Raw genomic sequence first — 26,419 nt, forward strand, 5'->3', positions numbered from 1 at the left:
AGACTAAAATATGTTTTCAAATATTTACCAGAAGGTTTAATGTGGTTTTAATCGTTTATTACTGCAGCTCCTCTCTTCAGCCTCCGTCTGAAATACTTGGTTAAAGCTTTTTCAGCTTCTGACTTTGCAGAAGTTTTGCATTTACAATTGTTATTTAGTTTTTTTACAAACCAGTAAACCTGGAACCCGAAACCACAATTGTGAAATTTCCCACAGAACAGATATTGTCCTGTTCTATCAAACTGTTATTACTTGTATAGAATAATAGAGTAACAGTAACATTCCATTTAAGTTCAGTATTCACTTCCCATCGTCTCTGCTTTGCTGAATGTTTCACTGCTACGTTTTCCTCCCAACAACTCTCACTTTATTTGCAGCATTTAATTCACTGCTTTGACTGGACTGGATTTTGTATTGTGACAGCTCTGGAAAAAACAAATCAGTCTGCCTGAAAGCAAACAGAGATGGAGAGTGAACCCGAGGATGAAGAGGCAGCGAGGTATGCAAAAGAAAAAGAGAGCAGCAGCAGATGAACAGACACCGGAGACACATTATACAGATAGAGAGACGTATAGAAAAGGATGGAGAGGCGAGCAGCTCGGATAAAGAGCAGCGGAAACTCTGACACCTGAGTCGTGTGTGAAATCTTTTCTTTCTACAGAGAAAACAAACTTTCTGAAATGTTTCTTTCGGATCCGATCGTCCTCTGACAACAGAACCAGCCGGAGCCGGTGCGTGAGCCTCACCTGTAGGCTGCAGCCGAAGTGGTAAATCCCAGGGTCTGTGTTGATGTGGTTGTCAATAGTGTTGGGTTTGCGTTCGTGGTTCCTCTGGTAGTGAGTGGTGGTGGAGGTGGTGGTCTGGACGGGGGACATCGGCTGCCACACTCCCACGTCCGTCCCGTTCCCAAAGGCCTGAATGGCATTACCTACAGAGCGGGGGGGGGGGGAATCTGTCAGCTGTGGTACTCAAGTAAATTCTGAAATAAGTACAGAAATGAAAAGGGACAAAATACCTGTCTACCAAGAATGGTAAAAACTTTATGGATGTTTTAACAGGGGTTAGATGTGTGTGTGTGTGTGTATACTATGCTAGTGATCTTTTTTTGTGTGTAAATATTTTCATTGTAAAACTGTGACAGGGAAAATATGGTAAGTAGTAAATATAAATAGTGTTTACACAGTATAGTATAGTGTGCATGTTTCTCCCCCTCTGATACTTTTAATTGGTTCAAGTCTTTCTTACGATCCAGAAAAGTTACGATTCTAACGAGTCTCTCGCTGAGACAGGTTAAGCTTTTCTTTCCAACAACACAAATACTACGTCGTAATTTTCAAGCAGGTCCCTTTAGCACCAAACTGGATCCTATCGTGAATCATGCGCTTGTTAGTCCCCATGTTAAAATAAAGCTTTATATTGCAACGGCCTAAACCACAATTAAAGGTGAGTTAGAAGGTACTTAGGGTTTGTTATCACTTCCCTCCATTATAAATTCACCACACAGTCAAAAACCTGAGTGCTGATGTGGCTATTTACCATTAGAGTCCATTAGTGGCCCTATTAATAGCTTTCTATGGCTTTGATGTAAAACACACACACATACACGCACGCACGCACACACACACATCAGAGGGAAGCTGAGCTTAACAGAGATGCTTTGTGAACGTAATGATATTCTTCCCTCCAACAGTGAATTATGACCCTGATACTGTGAAGGGAGGAAGAGACCATCTGCATAATGGCTCCTTTGACCCCACATACGTGTGCAAAGACACATGGATCTGTCTCCATACAAGCAGAAATATTCACCCGTCTGTTGTTTTTCATTGAACCATTCGTCAAATCTGATACAAAATGTATTAAAAATCCAAAGTTATATGTTTAATCATATGAAAACCTGTGTTTAGGAATGACTGTGGACAGACGTGATCATAATACTGACAGACAGATCCTGAGGGAAATGTAGGCATCCAGTAAACACAAGAGCACAAGAATAATAACTTGGATTTATACGGCACCTTTCGAGGTATACCAAATTCTGCTTTACAGAGTCAGGTAATAAAGGAAATTAAATTAAAATAAACCAAGAACAGCAAATAACAATGAGAGTGTTTGCTGCAGGTAATTTACTCCAGGGATCAAAAGATTTTGTAAACAGGTGGGTTTTAAAGTCTTGCACAGATGCTGCAAAGCAAAATCTTTGTTTTTTTTGTCTTTTCCAGTTGTACTCTTGATATGAAGTCTTGGTGAGTAACTGCCAGTAACACTCAACACTGACTTGTCCGTCTCTTTGTTCTCTTTTGTCAGTCTGAAGTCAACAAATCTGCTGATTTAGGTCTGAACCTCAGCACTGTGACGTCCTCGAGCCATAAAGTTTCACCGCAGGGTCGAGGGAGCTGCTGTAGCACAACTGGAAACATAAAATCCCTCAAATGTTCTCAAAGGATGATTGATTGCTCTCTCGTCAGTGACCCTTTACTTACAGTCTTTTTTTTTTCCCTCTGCACATATGCCAGCGTTCCCTTATTCCTGCTGACCTAGTTCACGATGTTTCCTAACGAAAGAGGAACCGGGGTTTTCGGAGAGTGCACTTGGCATCTCCAAACTCAGTGTCAACAACAGCTTAGCGTCTGATTGCAGCTCTGATTGAAAGACATTAGAAGAACATGGATTTCCTCGAGGAGTAACTTAAGGTTGCCCGTCACTGGATTAGTGTTTTTTTAGACGAGACATCGTGTTAATTGGACTGAACTCAGTGGTGTTTGAAGACACTTAAACACATGTTGTTCAGAGCCACAGAACACAGCAGGGTCTCGTCCTCCTGCTTGTCTTTATTTTCCTTCCCCCTGCAGAAGTGGTTGTGGCTTAAACTTGTCCCGACCTAGAAACAACCTCTGAGTAAGGTTCACTTTGCACATTTAATAAACGTTACTCTTAATCTTAGACAAAGTGGAGTCCTGGTGTTGCTGAGTCCACCTCTGGAATGACCAGAACATATTTATTCACCAGGAGTTTGGTGAAAATGGGATCATCACTGACAAAGTTAGGACGGGAGCTCTTCGGTTTCACTGCTCTACACACAGATTAAACTTCAAGAAGGGAAGGACCTACTTTAAGTACATTGCACTAATCTTTAAAGTGTGTTTGGATAATAAACCCGAGCGCATACTGTGGAGTTAATGTCTTTTCACACTGGATTCAGTGCCGAGGACATGGCACCTCTGCTACTGTTAAATCAGAATTAATAAAAATGATTTTGCGGCCACTGCAGACGGAACGAACACACTATGCTGTACGAGGAATATTTAGTGTACTGAGGCTGTAATCTCCAGGATCACACAGAGGACGTTTTCACACCTGAGAGTCTGAACCACGCTTCGTGTGCTTGCTCCACAGTTCTGGTTAGTTCTGGTTTCACTTGTAATTTAGGGACTAAAGAATTTTGTCTGACATACCTACGTCCTGTCGTCATAATAAACATACTTGACACTGATCGGTTTGTAGAAGGGTCGTGACGTTGGCGTGTGGTCAGGTATAATACGCCAAAGTACAGTGATAACACCCACTTATATGATTGTACTTCTACACGCATGAAATCCTTGCCCACTGCATCTTCAGTATGAGTGTTTAAAATGAGGTCCATCAGTGGTTTAAAATCTGATCGGTGGTGTTTAAAGTTTAAAAAATGAAGACAAGGATCACACTCAAATCGTGAGGTTCTTTTTTTAAATGTCTCACTGAAGCCAGTAAACCAACGATGTAAGGTGATGCGATGCTCCTCTGGGAGCTGCATCATCGATTCTGAGAAAGGATGACATCAACACATTTCCCCTGAAAAGCATTTTAGTTGACTAGCAACAACAATCATAATGGACTGAGCTGGGGACATGAAACACAGACCTGTTAGCTGATGAGCTGTGGGCGACTGAACTTCCTGGATCAAGAGAAACCGAGAAGCCAAACCTCTGACTAATCCTAAATTCATAAAACCACCACGTGTCGACCCACGACTATCCTTGCTTTAAAACTCTGAAACTTGGTCGTTGAAAGATAAAAACTCCAACACACCTTTTTAAAGCTCCAAACCAAACATTAATTTATCCTTCACCAGTGCAAACAGCGTTTGAGCAAACATGATATCATCTTCCCACCGCTGCAGATATCTGGGTTAGCGGTATGAGTTTGCCTCACGCGGATGTCTACCACTTTATCTCACTTTACATGAACAAGGTTTTCTGTAATACTAGAATTATGATCCTGTTGGATGCTGTGACCTTTGCATAGTCAGTGTTATTCTAGAAACGAGGAGGCATAACACTGGACGAGCTTTGAATACATTAAATTATCGGAATACCAAATGTGTTCCTGAGAATATTAAAGCAGTGGGTTGAAACCTGGGGGTGGGGATGCCTCCGAGAAGTCACACGATGACAAGGAGACGCAGGAGGGGAACATTTGGTTCAAATGAACATAACCAATGTTTGGGGGTTTTAATTTCTGTTTGCATCATTGACTCCGAAGAAAGATGGACGAAATGACAGATGTGACGCCAAATCATCAGGATCACCCCCTGGTGGCTGGTTGCAGTATAGGTCACAAACCCTGCCTCCTCCAGGTTGGTAGATGGGATATGGAACAAACTAAAAGGTCAAAGTACTTTCCCACTATGTTCAAGTGTTTCTGATAAGGGTGCGTTCACACCTCTGCAGAAGAGGATGCTGATATCAATACGTTTCCATTCACAGTACGATCTGAAATGAAGCGCCAGCTATATCCACCCAGGAAAAATCTGTTAACAATGATAAAAAAAATATAACAGCCCTCTCTCTACTCGTCTTTTCTCATTCTCTCTCCTCGTCTTTTCTTTCTCTCTCGTAGGTTCTCTTTAGTCATGACCCTGTAGCCGGCATGTGTCAGGATCTTCAGAGTTGTCAGTTCCAGTTACTGCTGAGCAAGCTTAATGAGAGCAGAAAGAGGGGGGGGGGGGGGGGGGGCGTGAGAGGAGGGAGACAAAGAGATGGGATGAGCAGGAAGAGGTGAGGTGAAGCATGAGCGGGAGGAGAACGAGTAGAAGAAGGGATGGTGCTGGTGGTGAAGTAAGGAGGCGGTGAAAGAGAGAAAAGAAGTGAGGCTAATTATGAGAAGTCAGCGGAGGTGTATTCCTCTGCTCTGCCATTCGCTGGGCTCCCCACAGCGAATCAGAGCGGAGACCAGATATAAAGAGAGAACGTTTTAACCCACATTAACCCTCTTTGATCGACCACATCTCACACACACACACACACTCATATGCATAAAATCATCAGAACATTTCAACCCACTGAACACGTGTGTCAATAGAAAACCTCACAACTCGATTCATTAGTGAGGCGATTCAGCTGCTGCGAGTTTGTAAGTGGACGTATTGCAGTCGATATGTTCTAACACTTTCCTTCTCAGTCTATTTCCTCATCTCCCTGCCTCCTCATGCGAACATCACGGTTAGTATCGAACATGTGGGAAGCAAACAGATCACCTCGAGGCAGATGTTCACCTGGTTAATGTGAGACGTCCGCAGACAAAACATCACGCAGTGTGATTCTATTCTTAGGACACGGTTTGTATTTCAGCCTTGAGCTGCTGTTTGTGTGTCTGCGGAGAAGAAGAGTTTCTGTTGTGACTACTACTGCGCCTCGTTTCATTGAATCTGAATAGAGTATGAAATCTGCTCATAAATCCAAATCCATTATTATAATAATGAAAAAAATATAGGAATGAAGGTTTATCTGAGAGATTCCACACCCAGATAATTTTTCCTATCATTGGTGATGTTGAACTGAAAAACACGAACGTGCTGCTGAGGGGTTTGAGAGTGCTGATACACGATCGTTGGCTGACAACAGACGATGGGTTGCAGAAAGCTCATTAAGTCGACATCAGCCAAGTTTCATTTTGGCCTTTGGTCAAGTTGTTTATTGAATTAACAGTGTGCAACAGCTGATCAGTTTACCAATGTCACTGCAGCTAATGAAAGTGGCTAAAGTGCTGACTGCACAGCAGCCTCCAACCTGAATGATCGTGAGAGGGGATGTTAGGTTCGACACGAGGCTACTCCCTGTTTCATCCCTGGTTCCACTGACGTCTTTCTGTGTTGATGCTCTCAGCGATTCTGAGTTGGCTCTCACTGTTTTTACCCCTCTCTCAGTTTAAGAGCAGGATTTATTAATCTCACGTTCAGTTTTTGTAAAACTTTTAGACGCTCAAATTTTGGACAAACGCTTGGACACATTTTCTGTGCTTTGGCTTCAGCTCTTCTTCTCCTGCTCACGCTGCCTCTGTGCATGTGTGATATGCTCCCTCTCACAGTCCAAAGACAGAGACACTGTGATCAGGTCATGTCCTCATGTCTCCTGAGGACACTCAAAGCAGCGTAGATTGTCGATGATAATGAATTAATCATATCTAAATCCAACCACCACAGCGCCAATGAACCGTTTACTGACCCTCATACCTGTTATCAGCACGGTAGGATCACTTTTATATCTCGAGCTAAATCTTTAGTATCAACGTGGATTTTCAACCTGGAAAAAGATTTGTTGAAAAAGAACTTTGGTGCATCAAGATCCGACCTGGTAGTCGTCTGCGTGTCAGCAAACATTCTCAAACCAGATCCAAGCTCAGGTGATTTATTCAGCGTAGGTGTCCTTGAGCAAGATATTGTTTATATGACCCCGTGTTCTGACCTCCGTACGGGAATCAATGAGGAGTCATCTTACACCCGAACTCTGCTGTCGACGATTGCTAAACTGCGTGTAGCGTCAGAAGCAGCAAAGTTAGCTCTTATTACACAGCAACACTCACTCGCTGTGGCTCTTATCGCTGCAGCTCGGTAGGAATACCCTGAAACCCATTAATCTTGGCTGGAAATACAGTAGGTGTGTTTGTATGTGTGTGTGTGTGTGTGTGTGTGTGGGCTGTTAATTAAACAGTGCCGGATGAAAAAGAGGCTTTCTGCCCAAGTTACCACGCAGGAGATGTGCTGCAGCTTTCAGGCACGCACACATTCAGAGACTGTGGCGCAGTATGACTGGTTTCTTTATGATGCAGAGGGATAACAATGCCAGCACGGCAATGGGATATATTTGGTGCGAAGGGGAGACCGCGAGAGACAAGAAGAGAAAAGAGAGGATAAAAGAGCAAAACAGGAAAAGGGCCCGCTGAGCAGAGTGGGATGAGAATAAACAGAGGAGAACTCAGAAAGAGGGATAGAAAACAGAAAAGACAACAGCTGGTCAGGGGGATAACTTACGGAGGCAGGTGTTCTCAGTGAAAAACTCAGTTAACTTGTCACACTCATCCTTGTTGTTCCCACTACTGCTGCAGTCGCAGTACGGAGACACGCTGATCTTGGGTGAGCGCAGGTAGTTTGGAGTCATCACGGTTCCTGCAGCAGGTGGAGGGAAACAGTTTTTTCATTCATGCATTCATACGTCTTTGTCAAGGCAAAGAAATGTGATCCATAAACAAGGATCATCTGTGAATTGTTGCTGTCAAGAGCCCCAATGTGCTGCTGGAAAAAGAAGATTATTTAAATCCTCGAGGAGACAGTTATCATCCTGCATCTGTGTTAAATGATAACAAAGTTAAATCATTGCTGCATTTATTTTCTTATCTCCGCCCCGTGTGCACAAGTGGAGCAGTGTGCCGGAGTTTCTGCAGGAAGCAGAATGCAGAGAAGCCGGAGTGAAGAATAGGCTTTCTCTCTGCGAGGGAAAGTAAATAGCTTCAGTCAGTGATTTCTCACTCCCTCAATGGATTGTTCCCTTGTGCTGGCTGCGCTCCAGAACAGGCCTTTTTGTTTTGCAGTCGGCAGAATGAACTGGTGCTGTGTGGACAGAGTGTGTCTGTGTGGTCTGGTTCAGCGACTTGTGGGGACTAACTCCTCAGGGGTTGTTGTGGTGGCGAGGACGTGACGGGGACAAGGGTTACAGCCCGAGCTACATGACAGGAGATGAAACATGGGCCTTAGTTTCAGCCATTGTTTTGACGAGTAATGACCACAGACTGCAAATAAAGATGGATGTCTCCCACTCCAGAGATGAAGCAAAAATACCCCTGATACGAACACTGTCATATGAGGCCAATGACGTCATTCGGAGCCAGACTCTGCACAGTAGCGATCGGGGGATGGAGCTGCTGTATCATGTCCCACCATCATGGCGTCCATCTTTATACACAGTCTATGGCTGCAGCATTCGGATGATCAGATAAGTTTGAAATTACATTATGACTCACGATGTCTGTCGTCAGCACAGTTTACAGTCTCACTGCCTGCCTCCACTTTGTGCACATTCCGTTTTTTGCTGCTAAATGACAATTTAACCCGGGCGCTCCGAGGTTTGAGAACCCACTGAGATTGCCAGGCATCAAGAAGTGCTATGTTTACATCCATCCGGTATCAAACTTTGTGGTTGGTGCTAGATCGGATCAACTGGAGGGACAACGCGTCCACAAAGATGTTACGATAATGTTGAGTGGTGTAGTTTTGGGGGTTTTGCATTGGAATTGGACACTTAACTGTAAATCTGTGCTTCTACTCCAAATAAATTTCTTCATTAAACCTGGATGAACTGTTTGTCGGATCACGTGCCTGCTCATGGTCGGAGTCATGTCAGGCGACTCGTGCTACTGATGTCGCAGAATTGACGAACGTGGTGTGAGCTCCACTGCAGTTCTGTGGAAGTTTGCAAAGGGGAACTCTCCGCAGATGCTGAATTTTACATTTTACAAGCTGATACATTTCCCAAGCATTCCCTGAGTAGATTTCAAAATTGTTTTTGCTCGGAGACAAATATCAGAAGCTCCAGTACTCCATCTCAAGCACTGACCTAATTTCAGCAACAGCTTCTGGATTTGTAGCTCTCAGTTTTGTAGGTAGAAATATTTAGAAGCAACAGAAACAATTTGTAGAAATAAAATGCAACAGAATTATCTTTTAAATATGCAAACAAAAGAGAATTAACGACGATCCACAGAGACCTGGAGTAAACACAAAGCTGACCCATAATGATCGAGTGTCCGTGTGAACTCACCAATCAGACCGGAGTATGCCAGGAGGCAGTCTGCGTAGTTCTCCTTCAGACAGCCTGACAGCGAGCGAGGCTCCGGCTGGCAGTTGACAAAGAAGTCAGCCAGTCGTGACCTGCAACACATCCGAGAAATATGTCAGAGCCAAACATGATTAGAGCTCCAACAGATTCAAAAGGCCAACGTGACTCCAATGTGCATCGAAATGCCCGGGTCCAAACGAGCGTGCGCTGGAAGTCATTGCTCTCAATGCAATTAGCTCGTTAATGGTCGTCTTCAGTGGAGTAAGATGACCCTCTTACGTTGGCTGTGGCTGGTTTATATCCTGGAGTGAATGAGGCTGAAGGCAATTCTCCACCAAGTCTGCTCCATTTCATTTACTGCCTTCACAAATGTTTGTTTACACTTTGCCACAGGTGCAGCGGCATGTGAAATTGAAATGGGGTTCAGGTTCCAGAGAAATCCCCCGTTTGAGGAGATATTGAGTGTGATGTACCGGCTCTTTGACACAAAGCAGCAGATCCCTCTAATGTTTGGACTCCTTTATCTTCCTCTACATGCTTTGATAACCTGGATCTTACTCTGTGTGTCTGGATCCAGGTTATTTTCAAACCTGAACCCGGGGAAGACCTCATTCATTTTTGGAGCAGAGGCAAGATTTTCACTTTCTTTAAAACATTTTTGTTAATTCCTCAAGAGAGAAAGAAAGTCAATACATGCATTTGCCATATGTTGATGAAGTGGGTGTGTGTGTGTGTGTGTGGCTCCCTGGGATTAAATGGAAGCATTGAGCATCATAGATTAGCTCCATTTGCTCTGTGGCCTCAGGTTTCCCTCCCCCTCTTCTCCTCACCCCCTCTGTCGCCACTTAACAGCAGCGACGGTAAATTCACGCTACAAGTTTCTGTCCCTGCCTCCCCCCCCGTCGTTTTTCTCTTCCGTAGTGCACTCTATGCATCAGACATATGCTCAAGGCTGAACAACAGGTCTCAGTGCAGCGCCGCCTCCTCCCAGTCCATTTGTCAGTTAGCACAGATAGATTACAGCCGTGCTTTTTTCCACAAGCTCCCTCGCCATATGTCAGGTGGAGTCTAGTGGCTGCTGCTGACAACTCTCACTGCGCACCGCTCTGCACCAGCCTGCTGTGATTAGTCAGTGCATATACTTGAGAGTGAGGGCGTTTGTGTTTGTGACTGACACTGAAGTCTGCTCTCATTCAGCAGCCTGTGACGAAGGGTTTTAGACTTAAACTAGGAAAGCAGCAAAAACCTCATCTGTTTGTTCCCGTATTTCATCTCATCTTTACCGTCTAATAAAGTTATAAAAATGCATCACCGCAGTTTAAGGGTGAATCGCTCATTGTTTCCTACCTGCAGATGTAGTTGGTCTTGCACGAGGCCTGCAGCTCCAGACAGTTGGGTTTCTGCTTCTCTTCGTACGAGCAGACGGGGACGATGGTCTGACGCCTGCGCTCAGAGCAGGCCGTCTGGTCGCTGAGCGGACACGAGCAGAACAACATGCCGTAGCTGTACTTAGGTGGAACCTGTTCGGCAAAAGATTGAAAACGTCGTTAAACTGAAGTAACATGAAAGATTTTCTATTTTATCTTCAGCTCACATTCCTTCTATGGATTTTTTTCAGGTCTGTTGCATTTGCTTCAGAAAATTAAAATGTTTGAATACAATTTAAATTTCAATTCAATCATTTGGACAATTGTTATTGTCTGATGTCAGATCAGCCTTTATCTTTGCCTTTTGGCTAAACTGCACAACACTGAGCCTAAATTAGATTTCTTTCTTTCTGAAATAAGTGTGCGATACAAATGTTTCATGCAGACATTGGCTGATTTATCTGCATTACACGTTTTATATTCGAAAAAACCCACGTCGCTTTGACTCTACTCGACAGTTTAGCATTTATCATTCAGAATCTGATAAATCAAAATCTAAAGTTGACGTTAAGACAGTTCCAGTTGAAAGACAGTCGGGCGACAATAGAGGAATGTCATCATGGTTTTATCTCCAACACAAAGAAACTCACAGCTCAGAGCTGTTCCCTCATTTCTCTGCCGTGACAGAGAAACATCACACTAACATTAACAAGGCTGCGTGTTCTGTGTAGTTTCCTGTGTATTTGTATCACTGTGTACTTGAAGTGGTCCCAGTACAGGGGACATCACAGGAGCCGGGTTGTAATTACACTGTTTCACATCAGTTTTTATATGAAACGACGCCGAGAGTGAAAACATCTTCTGTGTTTGATGACGGAATCAATGTCAAAGTTAAGTGCTGCAGAATCCGACCCAGAGCAAAAAGGCCCACATGATTATTTATTGTGATTTTGACAACCCCTTTAACTCCACCACTTCAAATCCTTCTCCCCTCTGAAGCCAGTCCTTTGTGATATATATACGTTCAGCTTTTATCACACATCAGTTGTTTGTAAAACCTCCAGCGTCTGTTCTTTCTGATACATTTTTCTTCGGTTTCTTTGATAAGCCCGCGTCAGATGAGCCTTGCCTTGTCAAAGAACTGCCGCAGGGCCTTGTGACACTTCCTCTTGTTGCAGACTTCGGCGGTGGAGACGCGGCTGGTGCAGGGGCTGATGTAGGACGAGCGGTACTTCTTACACGTGTCATTCAGGTTGCAGGCTTTGGCAGCGTTCAGACAGTTGTTCTCTCTCGCTACCGCAGGCTCACCTACAGACGAGAGGAGGAGGGAAAGAGAGGGTGAGAGTGACGCAGAGTTTATCAGGATGGTGACGTGTCAGTCACGGTGAACAACAAGTAAATAAGTATTATATCAGATAAATAGGCACAATTTGGGAATTTCTAATATGCTTCAGAACAACTATGTCAGACATTTCATCAATCTGCAGCAAAGATCCTTAGACAGTTGTCAAAGCCTGAGTAGAGACATTACCGATGCAAATGGGAACTGTCAAGAAAGAAAAGGTATAATTGGTTATTATTTATTAATTACTGCGGTGCCAAAAGACGCAGTGAAAAAAATGTGGGTGCACCTAAATGAAAAAAGTTAGTCCGGAGCCCTGACACGAGAAGTTATGAATCACTATCAGTTATTTCCATGGACTCATTTCTCATAACAGAGGTAACTTCTTTACCCCAAGAAATAATAAAAAATACAGGTACAAATGTTAATAACGGGGGTTTTGCATGAAGAAGAATACAGGTGGGGCTTCGGCAGACAAGTTTGAAAACCACTGCTGCAGGCTAACCCGGCAGACGTGTGTGTGTGTGTGTGTGTGTGTGTGTGTGAGGAGCTCCTGCAGTCATCACTGTCTCCAGCGCAGTGTCTCATCTGTCAGCCTCCACTAATTGCCAAGGTTCTCCTCAATCCGCTATTAATTAACTTTTTCATAGACTTCAGCTCCATCTTGCCTTTTGGAGAAAAATTAGTCAAAAAATATATATATATTTTTTTTTTTCCCCTCAGTCTAACAAGCACCAATTTAAATGGGGGGCTGCCGGTGGGGGAGGCAGAGTAGATCGGCTGATGTGTTGTGCAAAGAAAACAGCATCGGAGAGATTCAACGCTTCGAGTGAAGGGAGGAGACGACGATTAAAAATGGACATGGAAGGGTAAGAAAGTGTGGGGGGAGTAGATTGTCCAGTGACGTATTAATCAGTGACAGAGACGATGCTGTTATTCTGCTAAGGAGGAGGAGATTCCTTCAGATGAATGTTTTCCAGAACCTCCATCGGCCCCTGAGGGAAACCTCGGCCGGCTCACATCGTCTATTTCATTTCTTAACTCCCCTTTGTTGTCCTCCAACCATTTCACCTCACTTTTCTCACATTTTCCCTCCAGCTGCTCTGCTTCCCTTCACTTGCCCCCCCCCCCCCCCCCCCCCCCCCCCCCCCCCCCTCTCCGCTCTCCGTTTGTCCCGCCTCCTTTGGTACACACTTCCCTTTCAGCAAACGCCGTGGTGGCGTGCAGAATCAAAGGAAAGCATAATTAAATCCTATGTAAACATGAAGCTATTCAAAAAAGAGAGTAATAACAATTCAAAATATTCTGTTTGTACAAACGGCTGGAATCCAAAGTTACAAATAAAACCAGGGTGAGTGCAAGTGTCTATTCTATGTTTTCATATTCATTAGGATGATCATATTTCATTAGAATAACAGTAAGAGCAGTTTCTCGTAAATGTATGTTTAAGACATTTGATCTGTTTTAATATCACAGAGCTGACACAAGGTAGGTTTTGCAACAGCTGTGATAGTCAAGTTGTTTCAGTGGTTTTAAGACACAGGAGCATCGTTCTTTAAATGTTGAGCTGTGGAAGCTTCTATTCATTCACTGATTTTGCTTTTTCTTTTAGCTTACACTTGATCTGCTGTCATTTTTACTGTGAGAGATTTAGAGGGAAGCTGTAAAGTTAATGCACTAACATTAGCATAATGACAACATTTCAACGCCATTTGTAATTTCATTGATGACAGTTTGTACGGGAGCACTAATGAGGTTTTTGAAAAGGGTTTTTCTGTTTATGACAGTCTGCAGTACAGAAACACACACAGAGAGAATTCTGGTGTTAAATCACGTTCCTTGAAATATTTGAAAAACTTGTCTGACAGCACAGCATTAAAACTTCAACACTTGTTTGGCCCATAGCTGGTTCCTCAGGCAACGCATGCCCATAGATGCTTGATAGAAAAATGAATTGCAGAGCCACAGAAATTAGGCCGACTGAAATGCATTGTAGAAAAAACATAACCACCGAAACTCATACAAACAAACAAACTTTTCTCATTCTTTCCTCGCATCAAAACCCTCTCAGACATTTCCAATCCCGACGCACCTCTCCAACTTTCCAGCCCTCATGTCTGCCTTCGATCTGTCTCTTCTTCTCTGGATCAGTTTATTCAGGGATCAGATTCGTAAACGAACGAATGAATAAAAAAGCTGCCTCAAGACTGACGGACTGACTCTCCTCTGTCGACCCCGCAGACCTCCTCTGAGCGGATGAACAAAGTTTGAAAGGAGTCGATCAATAAAGACACGAGACCGAATACAAGGTGTAAAATCTGCGGAGGAAAGCCGAGTGTCTTTGTTTGACAGCAGCGTCGGCCTTTATCGCCAGAAGTTGACGTCTCTGCCTGAGTCTTCTATATGTTCACGTTGGTCATGTGTCGCTGTGATCTCTCAAGAAAAAACATTCAATGCAGGAAGAAAAATGGACAAAGGAAAGAAAAACTTGGGGTTGGAGGAAGAGTATCGAGAGTTTTTGAAGGGGTCACAACAGGTAGACATTTTAAACCATAATGTCTGACTAAGGCTTTACTTTTTCTCCTTACTCTGCCTGAGTGCTTCGAGAACATCTTCTTTTCTGTGACCATTTATCTTCGCGAGCACCTAAAGGAGTCCTGGACTTAATGTACGTGAAGCTGATCGAGCACTTGGCCCCTCCATCCTTTTTATATCACGAGTTTTGCTATTATACACTGCACTCGCTCATCCCCGGCTGACAGCAGCTTGACACACAGCACATCAAGAAAGCGTTAAAACGGGTGATGTACAGTCTCCTTCACTCACACAGCAAACTGAAGCCTCCTGCCTGGATGTGAGCAGCACTCACTGAAATATGGCACCTGTTCAGAAAACATCACGTTTCTCCCAAACGGTTCTGAAAAGATCTGAGGTGAGAAACAGGTCGTACTTGTATAAATCAGCTTTAACATCTGTGAAACATTGTTTATTTGTCACTTTCAACTCTCAGCAAATTAAGCTGTCATCTGAAAACTGAACTCACAACCTACTGTGGCTTGTTGAGGCTTAATTTGAACTTAACTGAAGATGAACTCTTCACGTGGGAAAGCTTCTACAGATGAATACTGACGTCCACATCTCCTCTGTAGAGCCCAGTTCAATCTTATGATTCTTAAGATGTCCATATCAAACCTTATGACAAAGGAACACAACGGAGGCTTTTTACAATTTAACCATCGACCATCAACTTAGAAATAAAACGAAAAGAAACTCAAATATATAGAACTTGAATTACGAAGCGTTAACGAAGGTTCACATTTTATCTGCTTAGTTCATTCTGTGAATTATAAGTTTTCATATCGACAAACATAACTCTGTGAATTTGGGCCACTTAATCAAAACCGTAACAGAAGAGCTTGATGTGGTCGTGAAGCAGTGAGGGATCATGGGAGTTGTTGTCTTCACCATCATTGCCAATGAACATCTACCACCGAGATGTTTTTAAACGGATGAGGTGAAGTATTAACGTCTTATTCGTGTGACGCAGCCAACGACACTGAATAATCGTGATCCGTTACGAGTGACCAAAACATTTTGGATAACACGGCGTCTTTACTCAGCCGTGGTGGGAGTTCCCCCTCCCACTGGCGTGCACACACACAAACACGTTTACAGTATGTTGTCTATACACTACTGCGCCACCTAGTGTCAGCTAATACATCTGCTGAACTCCCTTTGCACTCTTGGCAGATGGCATTGTATCTCAAACACACACACACACACACACACACACACACACACACACACACACACACACTGCTCTGACAGGACACACACAGGGTCGGGGCTGGGGCCATCTGGAGGCCTGGTAGGGGGAACGAGGCCCCCCGAGTGGCTCATGTTTCCGATTCAGCTTCAAATTGATTATCATGTCGCCTGCTTCCTCCAGTCGCTGCTGCCCCTCCACCCCTCCCCCGCCTCCCCCACCTAATTTCAATTACCACGGGACACCACAGGGTCGGATCCTGACCTCAGCCGCCTCTGGACCCCCCCCCCCCGGCTTCGAGACCATCTCATCGTCTTCTGGTCTTTTCTTCCTTCTTCTCCTCTGTCCTTCTGTGACTCCTCCAGACTTTTACAGCTCTCCCAAAAAAAAATTTCAGTTTTTCTCTCTGTGCTGCTCTTTCATGTCTTTATCCATGTGGCTCTGGATGTCTTCCAATCATTACCTCCCTTCGTCTTTCTTCGTCATCATCATCCATCTCTAAACTTCTCTCTTGTGGCTCTCTCTTGTTTCTTCCTGTGTCTCTGCTCCCCTCTGCCATCTGCCCTGTATTTATTTTTTTTTCCTATGGGGAAAAGTGGAGTCATTTAACGGCCTTTCAATGCTGATTCAAAACTCCCAAATTATCTAAACTGGCAGCTCTGACAATTTATCAATGTGGTTTAATTTTACCCACCGTGGTTTCTGTGTTATTCTTTTTCTGTGTCTTGGGTTTTTACTCTTCCCAGTGCAAAAACTGACAATAATGGATATTGAGTACTGGAGGAAAAACCTGAGCGTAGCAGGTGACAGCAGATCCACGAGGCAGAGAACAGTCTTGAATGATTTACAGACAAAGTGTTTCACATTAAGTTACGTGTCTTTACTTCAACTGTCTCCGAAAAGGTTTTTCCTTCAGTATTTGCTGTTTGGAGGTAGCATGAACGACCATGGTTCAAACTGCGGGATCATTCTGAGTGTAGTTTGCACGTTCTCCCAGTCTCTACTTTGGTTTTCACTTTGATTTTGTCTTTACCGTGACCATTGCTATAGCGGCACTATGTATGTAATTGTCCTTTTCATAGCTATTTTAAATATGATGTCACATCATTGTCACGTTTGCCATTAGACAGATTACTTGACTTCTTCCAGCCAGTTGAGGATCATTGAGGGGAAACTCTGACGGGTGTGTTTGTTTCCACTACCCACTACACTGTGGCAGTGGAGAGAGCGGCTCTATGTGGAGTCACCGGGTGAATAACTAGAATTCGAAACCTCTTTGTTTGCTAAGTACGACAAATGTGCGGGGATTTGTCCCGGTGGCGTGGCTGCAGGGGATTACAGAACAAACACGCTGACACTCGCTGCAGGGGCAACGGCGCTTCACATGCAGAGAGAGGGGTAAGTCTGAAACACACCGCTCAGAGGCTGAGCTCTGAAACTGCCTTTACAAGAGGTTGTGCTAAATTTAGTGGTTTCAACTCAAAATGGAAAGTGCAGTGTTTTAGAAGTGTGTATCGCCTTTTATTCAATGTATGTATAAAAATGCATAAATCCTACGAACACTAAGAAGATGTGAAGTAAATCTTAAACTTGTTTACGTTTGTGTAGCTGCGTTAATCGATGCTCACAGAAGCAACACACTTGCCGGAGTAATTTCTTGCTAAGGATTATTTCTTCTTGGCACAGGAGTTTTTTTTTTTTTGTCTTTTAAGCAGGAAACCAGGAAATATATTGGAAATCAAAAAGCTGACCATTGTTTCATTGTGCTCATATCCGTGGCGATATTGTTTGTCCCAATTTGAAAAAATGTGGCCACAACCCGCTTTCCCCTCTGAACTCGTGCAAATCGTACTAAACGTTCCCCGTCCTCGTCCACACAAGTCTGGATTATTCATTGTGTAAATTAAGCTGCTTGCACCTCCTCCCCACTTTGAGAAATTACAGCACAGTCAGATTCAATAGAAAAATCTAACATAATAAACGAGGCCTGGGGTCTTTTCCCTGCGAACCCGCTCTCTCTCTCTCTCTCTCCCTGTTGATTATCGGTGGTGAGTTACACTGCCGTCCGCTCTAATGGGCTCCACGCTTGAAAGTGCAAGACAAGCAGAGCTGGAGAGAGCAGGGGGGCCGAGAGAGGAGAAGCGCTGGGAGAGCCTCCACGTTTTCTTTGTCTCTCGCTTTCCATGTCCTCTTTCTAAACTCTCGTTCTTTCTGTTCGCTGCTTCACTTTCTCCGTCTTTCTGTGCGGTTAATAATCTCCCTCTTCCCCCAACACTGTCCCAGAGCAATAAAGCCACATGGTACTCACAGTTCCTGGTAATTGATCCCTGTAGTGCAACAGACTCTTTCTCTCTTTCCCTTTTCTTTCCATTCCATCTATATCAACTCCTCTTCCATCACCTCTCGTCATCTCGACTAACTTCTCGCTTCCAATTCCATTGAATTCACGGAGCTTTTATTGGCACAATGTCCAATAAACACCTGCCAAGGAAAATGATTTCTGGGTTTCCCGTTGGCCGTTCGCTGCTTTCAGCCTCCTGACATCTCATCCCGTTGAAGTATTACACATCCACCAACGAATCCATTCAACTCATTTCAGCCTCATTTCAACAAGCCACCGAGGCGCTTACCTGAATACAGGACACGCTTTCAGGAGCTCATCACTTCTTCCCATTTCATACATGGAACTTATTTTCCTGCTTGAAATTTCACGTTAGATCCAAATTGTGCTGGAACTGATTGAAAGAGGAGAAATACAACTCCAAGGCAAATTCTTAGTGTTGGCACAAGTTCCCCTTGCCTCAGCTTTATGTTTTCCTTCTATCTCATCCCAAACCTACTACTTTTTAACTCTGTGCTCTATTAGCTTTTATTTGGTTCTCTCCTGTGACTCACCCTCGGTCCTGTATGCTTAGGAAGTTAATGCTCCACTGTCATTGCTTTGTAAACGTGTTCGAGACAGTCGGACGTCATTCTTCATCCGCAAGGTGACGGCATCCATGTCCGTAACATGTAGGCTTCAGTTTGATGAAGAGGACGCTTGTCGTCCATCTCTATTTACGGTTTTTAGTTAGATGAGCTGGGCTGATAAGATGTGATTTGAAACTGCTGTGACCAGAGAGCAGAACCGGCAACGAGCCGAACGCAGTCATGCTGCCGGGGAAAGAGGACCGACAAGATGCAAGCTCATGTCTGCTCAGTTTGAGCCAGATGCACTGCAGCACGTTCACCAGACCAAAACTGAGAGAGGGAGGGAGAACAAACTTGAGAAAGAAAACAGGGAGAGGAGAGTGGGAGGAAGAGAAGGGCAGAGGGAGAGAGTCGCCCTGGCTTTCCACAGTGATGAATCTCCAGCAAGGCCTGTTTCATTACCCGTCTGCCAGCGTGGAGATCAGCCGGTAAGAGCAGGTCCTGTGGGGCTCCAGCAGAAATATATGGCTCTTTAATAATCTCCGCAAACACATTCCAGTACAGTATTGTACGGTACACCGCCCACCACACTGCTCCCCGGCCCTACAGGGGCCACTATCTCCACTCCTCTGGATTTAAGCCTGTGACCACAAGTCACCTGCAGCCAACGCACAATTTCTTGTCATGTGCAGAATTAATACTTCTCAGGAGGTCAGTGCTGCATGGGTACAGAGGGGGAGATATCAAAAATGTATAAGGTCCGAGAAAGAAAATCTATTATAAGTTACAACTTTTTTACGTTTCCATAAAACTTCACAATAAAAATAGCGTATTAGTCTTGTTGTTGTATTTTTCACAGCACTGAACGCTTGAGAATAATAATAATAATAATATATATACTTAATCAGCAGCCGTATTTATAATGATAACACCGTGATGTTTCCTTGGCTCAACACCATCAGCAACTATTGGTTATCTACTATTTACAATGTCTGCAGAGAGGTCAAGCACCGTTTTTTCCCCCCCGATGTAGAATTTATGGATCAAACACAGGGGAGCTGTACCTTATCTGTCCTCTCACAGTGCCTCTCGGAAACACTGCTATCCACTGGTATCTGCTTCTTGCTCAATGCATGAACACAGTACAATGAATAAAATATAAAGTTTGAAGAGCAGTGCATCTTTCAGAAGAAATGTCCTGGTTGTTTTTTTTTTTTTTTGATATTCAAAGACCTTTTCACTGGAGTTTGTTTATGCTGATGATAAAGTTAAAGCAAGTACGAACTCACGCAGACTTACTAACACAGCCAGGTAAACACTGTTGAAATTCTGTGTCTTATTAGAGGGTAAACATCCTAAGCCACATTTATGTTCCCTCTAATGTATGAAGAGTTATGTTGAGAATTTCCGACAATAAGAAATGAAGGCAATTTTGATGATGAAGCTTTTAATACAGACACAAGCTGTGCTGTAAACAGTGGGGGTCTCTTTTCACAAAGAGAGAAATTAACGACCAAAGCTATTTCCAATACTTTGTGATGCAGGTAACGAAACATAAAATAGATGCCTGTGGTTCTTACATACTTGCAAAGCCTTTTGGGTAATTTGTTCCTTGAGTCAAGTGGTCTTGCTATTTGCTACACTGCTTCCCCACAATCAGCGTCAATGAGTCTTTAGAGTGACTTGGCTGAGAGACATGCTGCCAACCGACCGACCCACCGACCAATCAACACTCGCCGTCTTTCCGAGGCGCCAGGGACCGACTTCACAGCTCACCTGGCAACAACACAAATATAATTCCTCTCTCACCACTGCTACTGACCATAACATTAAAGGTGTCCAACAAACAGCAATAGTAAAACTTTTACTATCAATGCCCCAGATCCAAATCACTATCTTAATATCAGGCTCTGCGGCGTCTGACTTCTCAGTACCTCAAAGCTAATGTGTCATCTCACCGCCTTTCCCCAGCTGCCACACTCATATCTGGACAAAACCCTGAGAGCCCATTTCCCCCTGTTTAATATATACAGCCATTCTGTCTGCACCATCTCTTACCACCGGGCCCCACCTCAAATCGCCCGTCCCCGCTCCCAAGACTCCAATATCTCCCGACCCTGCTGCCATCACCCACCTGCGGTCCCTCTCGGAACATTAAAAAGTCCACCGCCGAGATGGATGTGGACATCTAACAACGGGATGGCCTGTTTACTCTTCTGTGAGTACAAGTTGCAGCGCGAGCAAATGGCACATGAATGTATTCAGCAGCTTACCTCGGAGTCTGTCAGATTGATTTACAATAGTGGCAGCAATGTGCCAGTGAATTTATTATGCAGCCAGGAGTGGAGCTGGGTATAGGTGGGTAGGTTTGGAGGGGGGGGAGGGAGGGTGGTTGGGGCGTTATTGTTTATTGTTGGTTCATAATTAGTCCTGCAGGTGCCCTTGCAGGTGTGCATGTGTTCGAGAGTGGCGAAGAGACAAAGACAAAGACACAGCCAGGAGAGAGGAGAGGCAGAAAGGGGCCACAGTTCCCGTGAACATTAAACTGTTGACACTGTAAACACTTGAGTCAGCTGCAAAGATGGAGAAAGACAGACCAATAAAAACACCAGTGAAGATCAGAACACTGAGGACAGTAACACTCCAGCCTTCAGCCTTCAGCCTTGTCTTCTCTATTTCTTTTTATTAAAGCAGGGAGGACTCTGTCCAGCTTTTCATTTATGACAGGACGAGCTGACGGCTGCTGAAAGTCGTCTGGAGGCCCAGGAATTTCAGATCGATACTGAGGAACAGCAGTGGAGAGAGAAAAGAGAGGGAGACCGTCACTGTCGAGTTCCGATGAATAGATCAGAGGGATTACAGGCAGTCAGATGTGACATCTGATCTTAACCTGCATGAGAAATAGTTAATAACTTATATAGATCTGTCTTCGGGGATAAAAAACTGATTTTTGTGTCAAACACAGGCGATTCACTGACTGATAAAGTTTAACTGAATGGACGGACAGATGATTGGTTACAGAGACAACCAGGTGAGCTTGGTTCCATCCTTCAATACGTCCTGCTGAAGCGCCCTAGAGCAAAACACTGAATCCCTGTTATTTCCTTCTGTCAGCTGTCAATAACTCTCCAAGCTTCTGTCCCTCTGCATACGCAGGAAGGTCTTGATTACAATGGCACAGGAAGTCCAACGCAGCAACACCGATGCTTGTTAAATCAAAAATGTAATAAAAGATCCACCACGTGAGGCAAGTGAACACAGGGCCACAGGAATCTCACTTGTTTAGAGCCGCAGTCTGTTTTCACTGTGATTAAACACATACTTTATCCACTGGGAACATAATTTCATGGAGGTTTGATAATTAACCTTTAAATCTCCAATTACACATTCTATATACTGTGCAGTGTCAGGACTTACTTTGCGTTCTCTCCCTCCATCTTGTTATGATAAACCTCCTCTCCGTCTATGCACATGTTCTCCATCTGTGTCTTGAGGTTGATCTCACATGTTTTTCTATGTTATCACAAGACAGATTGCGGGAACTCCAAATCCAGCTGACCCTGCGCGTTCCCTCATTTATTATCATTACTCTACCGATGAGATTTTTCAGAATAAGAGAGGCTAAGTTGTTGTCATCGCCTTGTGAAATAAACAAAACATAATCGTGTACTGCATCGTGTTGCGGACAGCAGTGGGAGAAAGGTTAGAAATCATTGCTGTTAAAGAACAGACAAGAGGCGAAACTAAATAAATACATCAAAATCAAAACTTTTGGATCAATGAGCTGTTGAAGTGGCTTTCAGCTACAAACTTGTTGTACAAGAAATGTTCCCAGGATTCGCAGACAAAGAGTCCGTGTATCGCATCTGGTTTGATGCAAGGACGAATGAAAACGTCTTTCTCAAACACATATGCAGCGTTATTAGTCTCATCACTTCAAATATGATTTATCTCTGAGGAAGAAGACGCAGGCTACCGCTCAGACAATCTAAAGACCAAACATCAGACGAGTGACAAGTGTCTTTTATTGTCTCTGACTTTGTGCTTCTTCTTGTTTTTACATGCATATGCATGATTCACGCTAGTTTCTGTTTTGTTTTCATTAAAAAAACTGCCGACGCTTTATAATTGGCTGTAAAGATGGCCGACGTCAGAGCGCGCTCTCTTGTCTACAAGCTTTTGCGGAGACGCAGGAAGCTTTTGATGGATGATGTTCATTTTCTAGGCTGTGTCTTAGACACTTTAGGTGCATGCAACCCACTTCTTTTGGGCTATATGTTTTTAATCTAACATCCAGGCACGTCAAAGTCTGGCCTGAAGATGGATGAGAACTCCTCTACCTCTGCTGGCAGGTTGAAAGTGGAAAACACGGTGGGAGGGGTTGAGATGTAGCAGGGGGGAGGGCGGGATGGCCAGATAGTGTATGAAAGCTGCCTTATAAGGAGAAAAAAAAGAGGAGTGCAGCAGACACCGTCCAGACTGCTGACAAAGGCGGATGAGATGAGAGGAAGGAGAAAGAAATAGGGGAAAAAAGGCAGGACAGAGAGTGGGAGAGAACTTAAACAGAGAGAACAAAAAAGAGTGGCGTCTGGGGAAGAAAAGCAAAGTGAGCGAGGGGAGAACAAGGGGAGACAGACAAAGGTGAGGAGGAGCCGCCATCTTTCACTCACAGTGAATCTCAGGTAGAGCTACAATCATTTTGAATTATTAGTGAGTTCGTTTCCACTTTAAACACCACAACATGTCCATTTCTCTACAATCACATATTAGATATGATCAGCTAATAATGGCTGCGTCGTTATTAACTGTTTTGTGCGGATGTTTATGTCCCATTTAGACACTCACTGCCTTCACACAGGGGAAATTAACGAAGGAATCAAACATTTAGGCTGTTAAAGGAAGCTGCGTGTTTCATGTAGTAACCCCCCCCCTCCCATCATGGGCAGTAATTATCTGTGCCTTCAATGTCAGTAAAACAATCTCCACAGCGCTGGATGGGGTCTGGGGGCTGGAAGGAGGGTGAGCGGGTGATGAGGTCATGATTAAATGAGATTAGTTAATGATTACTTAATGACTTGACAGGCGACCCCAGGCTCATTTACTGACCAATGACTTCCCCTGCACGCTCGTTATTTGGCAACATGAGAACAACGGGTCAGTGTGCTCAGATGTGGTCTAATTACATTGACTGAAGATTCTGTCTCATCTCAAACCAGGGAAAAGAAAAACGTACCGTTGCTCGTGGAGAAGCTATTTTCCAGGTTTTGAAGGAGCTTTATTCATAAAAGATGCTTTTTTTGGTCTCCGGATCTAATTGTGTTTCCTCACATTGCTGCAGGTTTGCCGTCCTCCGCGTTTTACTTTTAGTCTTTCTGCGTCTCTCTCATTATCTTTGCTTTGCCCAACAACTCCATCCTATATATTCAATAAAAATAAAACCAAACAGAAAGCACTCAGAGGCAATAAACAGTGGCCTCCAGTACCTCGGCCATTCATTTGGCCTCGCTGCTGCTGCTGAAGCGCTTCACTTCTACGTACTTTATAAGTCCGCCCGCTGAGTGAATCAGGATCTTTGAGCTTTTTATATCCATCACAACAAGGTGGGAGTACAATTGTCAGAAAGTGAAGCAGAAAAAAAAGTTGTCCAAAGTTGTATTAAGTGCAAACAAGTCTCAAACTTGGACTCCACACACTGAAAAAGTGAAGGCAAATTATATAATGATCGCCCCCTGGTGGCCATGCTGCAGTGTAGTTCAGCAGAACTTCCTCCTCCATGTTAGCGGCTGGGATTTCTGGTTTCTGTCATTTTAGGTCAGCTCTTACTACAATGAGGTTTGTTCAAGTTTTCATGTTTCTGATAAATGTTGTTTTTAGTAAGTTATATTAAAACGAGGTGAGACTGATTGACAGCTGAAGTGATTGACAGCTAAGACTGACTTTTGATTGGTGTTGATGGCATTTATCGGCAGGACCGAGATAATGTGGCTCCTTCAGACACTTTTCGTTGAAATCTGTGTTGTGTTTTCTTTGTGGTTAAACTGTGTGTGTGTGTGTGTGTGTGTGTGTGTGTGTGTGTGTATGGTCAAAAGTACATTTGCACCCTTGAGGTCTGTGCATCCAAACTTGTGTATGTGTTGTGACTGCACCTCGTTGTGAGTGCAGTCACATAAATATGTGTGTTTGCCTTTATGTGTCTGTGTGGCTGCTGAGTGTTGTCCAGATCCCTGCCTGTGGTTTATGGATATTCATTACAGAACCATTACAGCAGAGGTTACACGGGACGGGAGGGATGTTTTATCTGCTAATGCATAAAACACACACACACACACACACAAACACACACACATGTCCATATCTCTTGACATCTCAGGAATGAAGGCATCTATCATCCTGTGTGGTGGATCGACCCCTGTGTCAGTGGCGCTGTGTATTGAGATGATGAGAAACAAATCACCCAAACACGTTCCTATCTGCTTGAATCACAGGAAGTCACAGCGGCAAATCACAGCCTCGCAGGGGGCGCTTGTAAAGACGACTCACTTTAATCGAGCTTTCTCAAAACGGGAGCACGTCAACAGCGAGCGGATCGTAGTCCCTGTTGGAGTTCAGACCAGACAAACTTTCATTACGCTCAACAGCCATTTCACTTGGTTTCCCCTCGTTGTCGGATCAATCTCATATTCTGCACCTGATCAATGACATTGATCGGCATAGCTGACCGCTTCGTGTGATGGTAACTGCCGGCTGATGCCTTGCCTGAGGCGCTGTCAGTCGAAACAGAGGGGGGATTTTATTTTACCACTTAGTCCATTAACCAACCGAGTAAAGGTTTGTTTCATACGTTCAGCTTTGATGGCGATCATTAGAAAAATAGACGGCACGTTAAAGTTGTTGCGTGATTATCAATATGATGGAACACTGCACCTCGAATCTGTGACTGACATAAATCAGCCTTTAAGTGGAATTTGTCGATTTGCACCAGATGATGTTCCACGAGAAGCAGTTTCTGACAGATCCTTTAAAAGTACTGATCAAATATTATCCTGAAATGAATAATGTAAAATGTTTGTGAGAAAAAACAATAACATGGGTTTTAGTTAAAAGCCAAAACAAGCAGAGCCCATTAATTATAAGACGCAGTTTCCTGAAAAGTGGGTCTTTCAAATAAAAAATACTTTGAGGTTCCTCGTTCAAACTCAGCTTTGGGGTATTGTTCCTTACATTCAGCTTTTTTTTTTTGTATTTAGCTCTTTGTTTGAAGGAAGTTATCACCAGAGGGGCTGAGCGTAGTTTCAGTAGAAACGTAGAGAGAGGGAGCTCCCCCATGTGCTCGTGTTGGGAAGATAAACACAGGACATTAGCTCCAGGCTGGATGAGCCTCAGGGGCGACATGAACTAATCTGCTGTAATCGACAGCACACATTCACTCATTACAGCCAGAGGGCTCGGCACTGGTCACCTCATCACTGCTGCAGCTACGCTAAGACTCGGGGAGTTTGAGGTGAAAGAAAGGATCAGACGCAGAGAAAACAGGAGAAGAAATGTTCAAAGTTAACCCTGGATAAGGAAATTTCAATCAGGGGCAAAGATGCAGTGATTTATTCTTGTGCTTTGATAAATACTCAACACACACATTTTAAATACCTGCCAGGGAAAAGTCTCTGTGGTCAAGTTAATGAATTGATAATGAAGCCGGATAATAAATATTTACGCAGCTTGAATCTTAACGCTTCGACTGAAAACTTTAGAAAAAATATAAAAAAGCAAAAATTATTAACCACTTAATTACATTATAATTATTCTTTAATGAGATATTTACAAACAGAGGAGCTGAGTATTAGCTTCATAAACAAATATAAATCCACATAAAAGCATTGAGGAGCAAAACCAACATTAAAAAGAAATAAAGAAATAACTCAACGATAGATAAATAAATAAGTAAATG

General features: G+C 43.7%; 1 protein-coding gene across 3 annotated transcripts in view; it reads right to left on the bottom strand.

Annotated features, from left to right (window-relative positions):
- Positions 1-26,419, bottom strand: part of gfra1a (gdnf family receptor alpha 1a) — a 76,378-nt gene that overhangs the window by 8,380 nt on the left and 41,579 nt on the right. For all 3 annotated transcript variants that reach the window (XM_069539288.1, XM_020087566.2, XM_020087575.2), the window contains 5 exons: positions 11,586-11,764; positions 10,437-10,609; positions 9,072-9,181; positions 7,289-7,423; positions 747-928 (listed from right to left, as the gene is read on the bottom strand). In XM_069539288.1, coding sequence (XP_069395389.1) covers positions 747-928; positions 7,289-7,423; positions 9,072-9,181; positions 10,437-10,609; positions 11,586-11,764 — 779 coding nt within the window. The remainder of the gene's footprint in view (positions 1-746; positions 929-7,288; positions 7,424-9,071; positions 9,182-10,436; positions 10,610-11,585; positions 11,765-26,419) is intronic.

The sequence above is a fragment of the Paralichthys olivaceus genome, chromosome 14 (genome assembly GCF_024713975.1).
Source record: "Paralichthys olivaceus isolate ysfri-2021 chromosome 14, ASM2471397v2, whole genome shotgun sequence".
NCBI lineage: Eukaryota > Metazoa > Chordata > Actinopteri > Pleuronectiformes > Paralichthyidae > Paralichthys > Paralichthys olivaceus.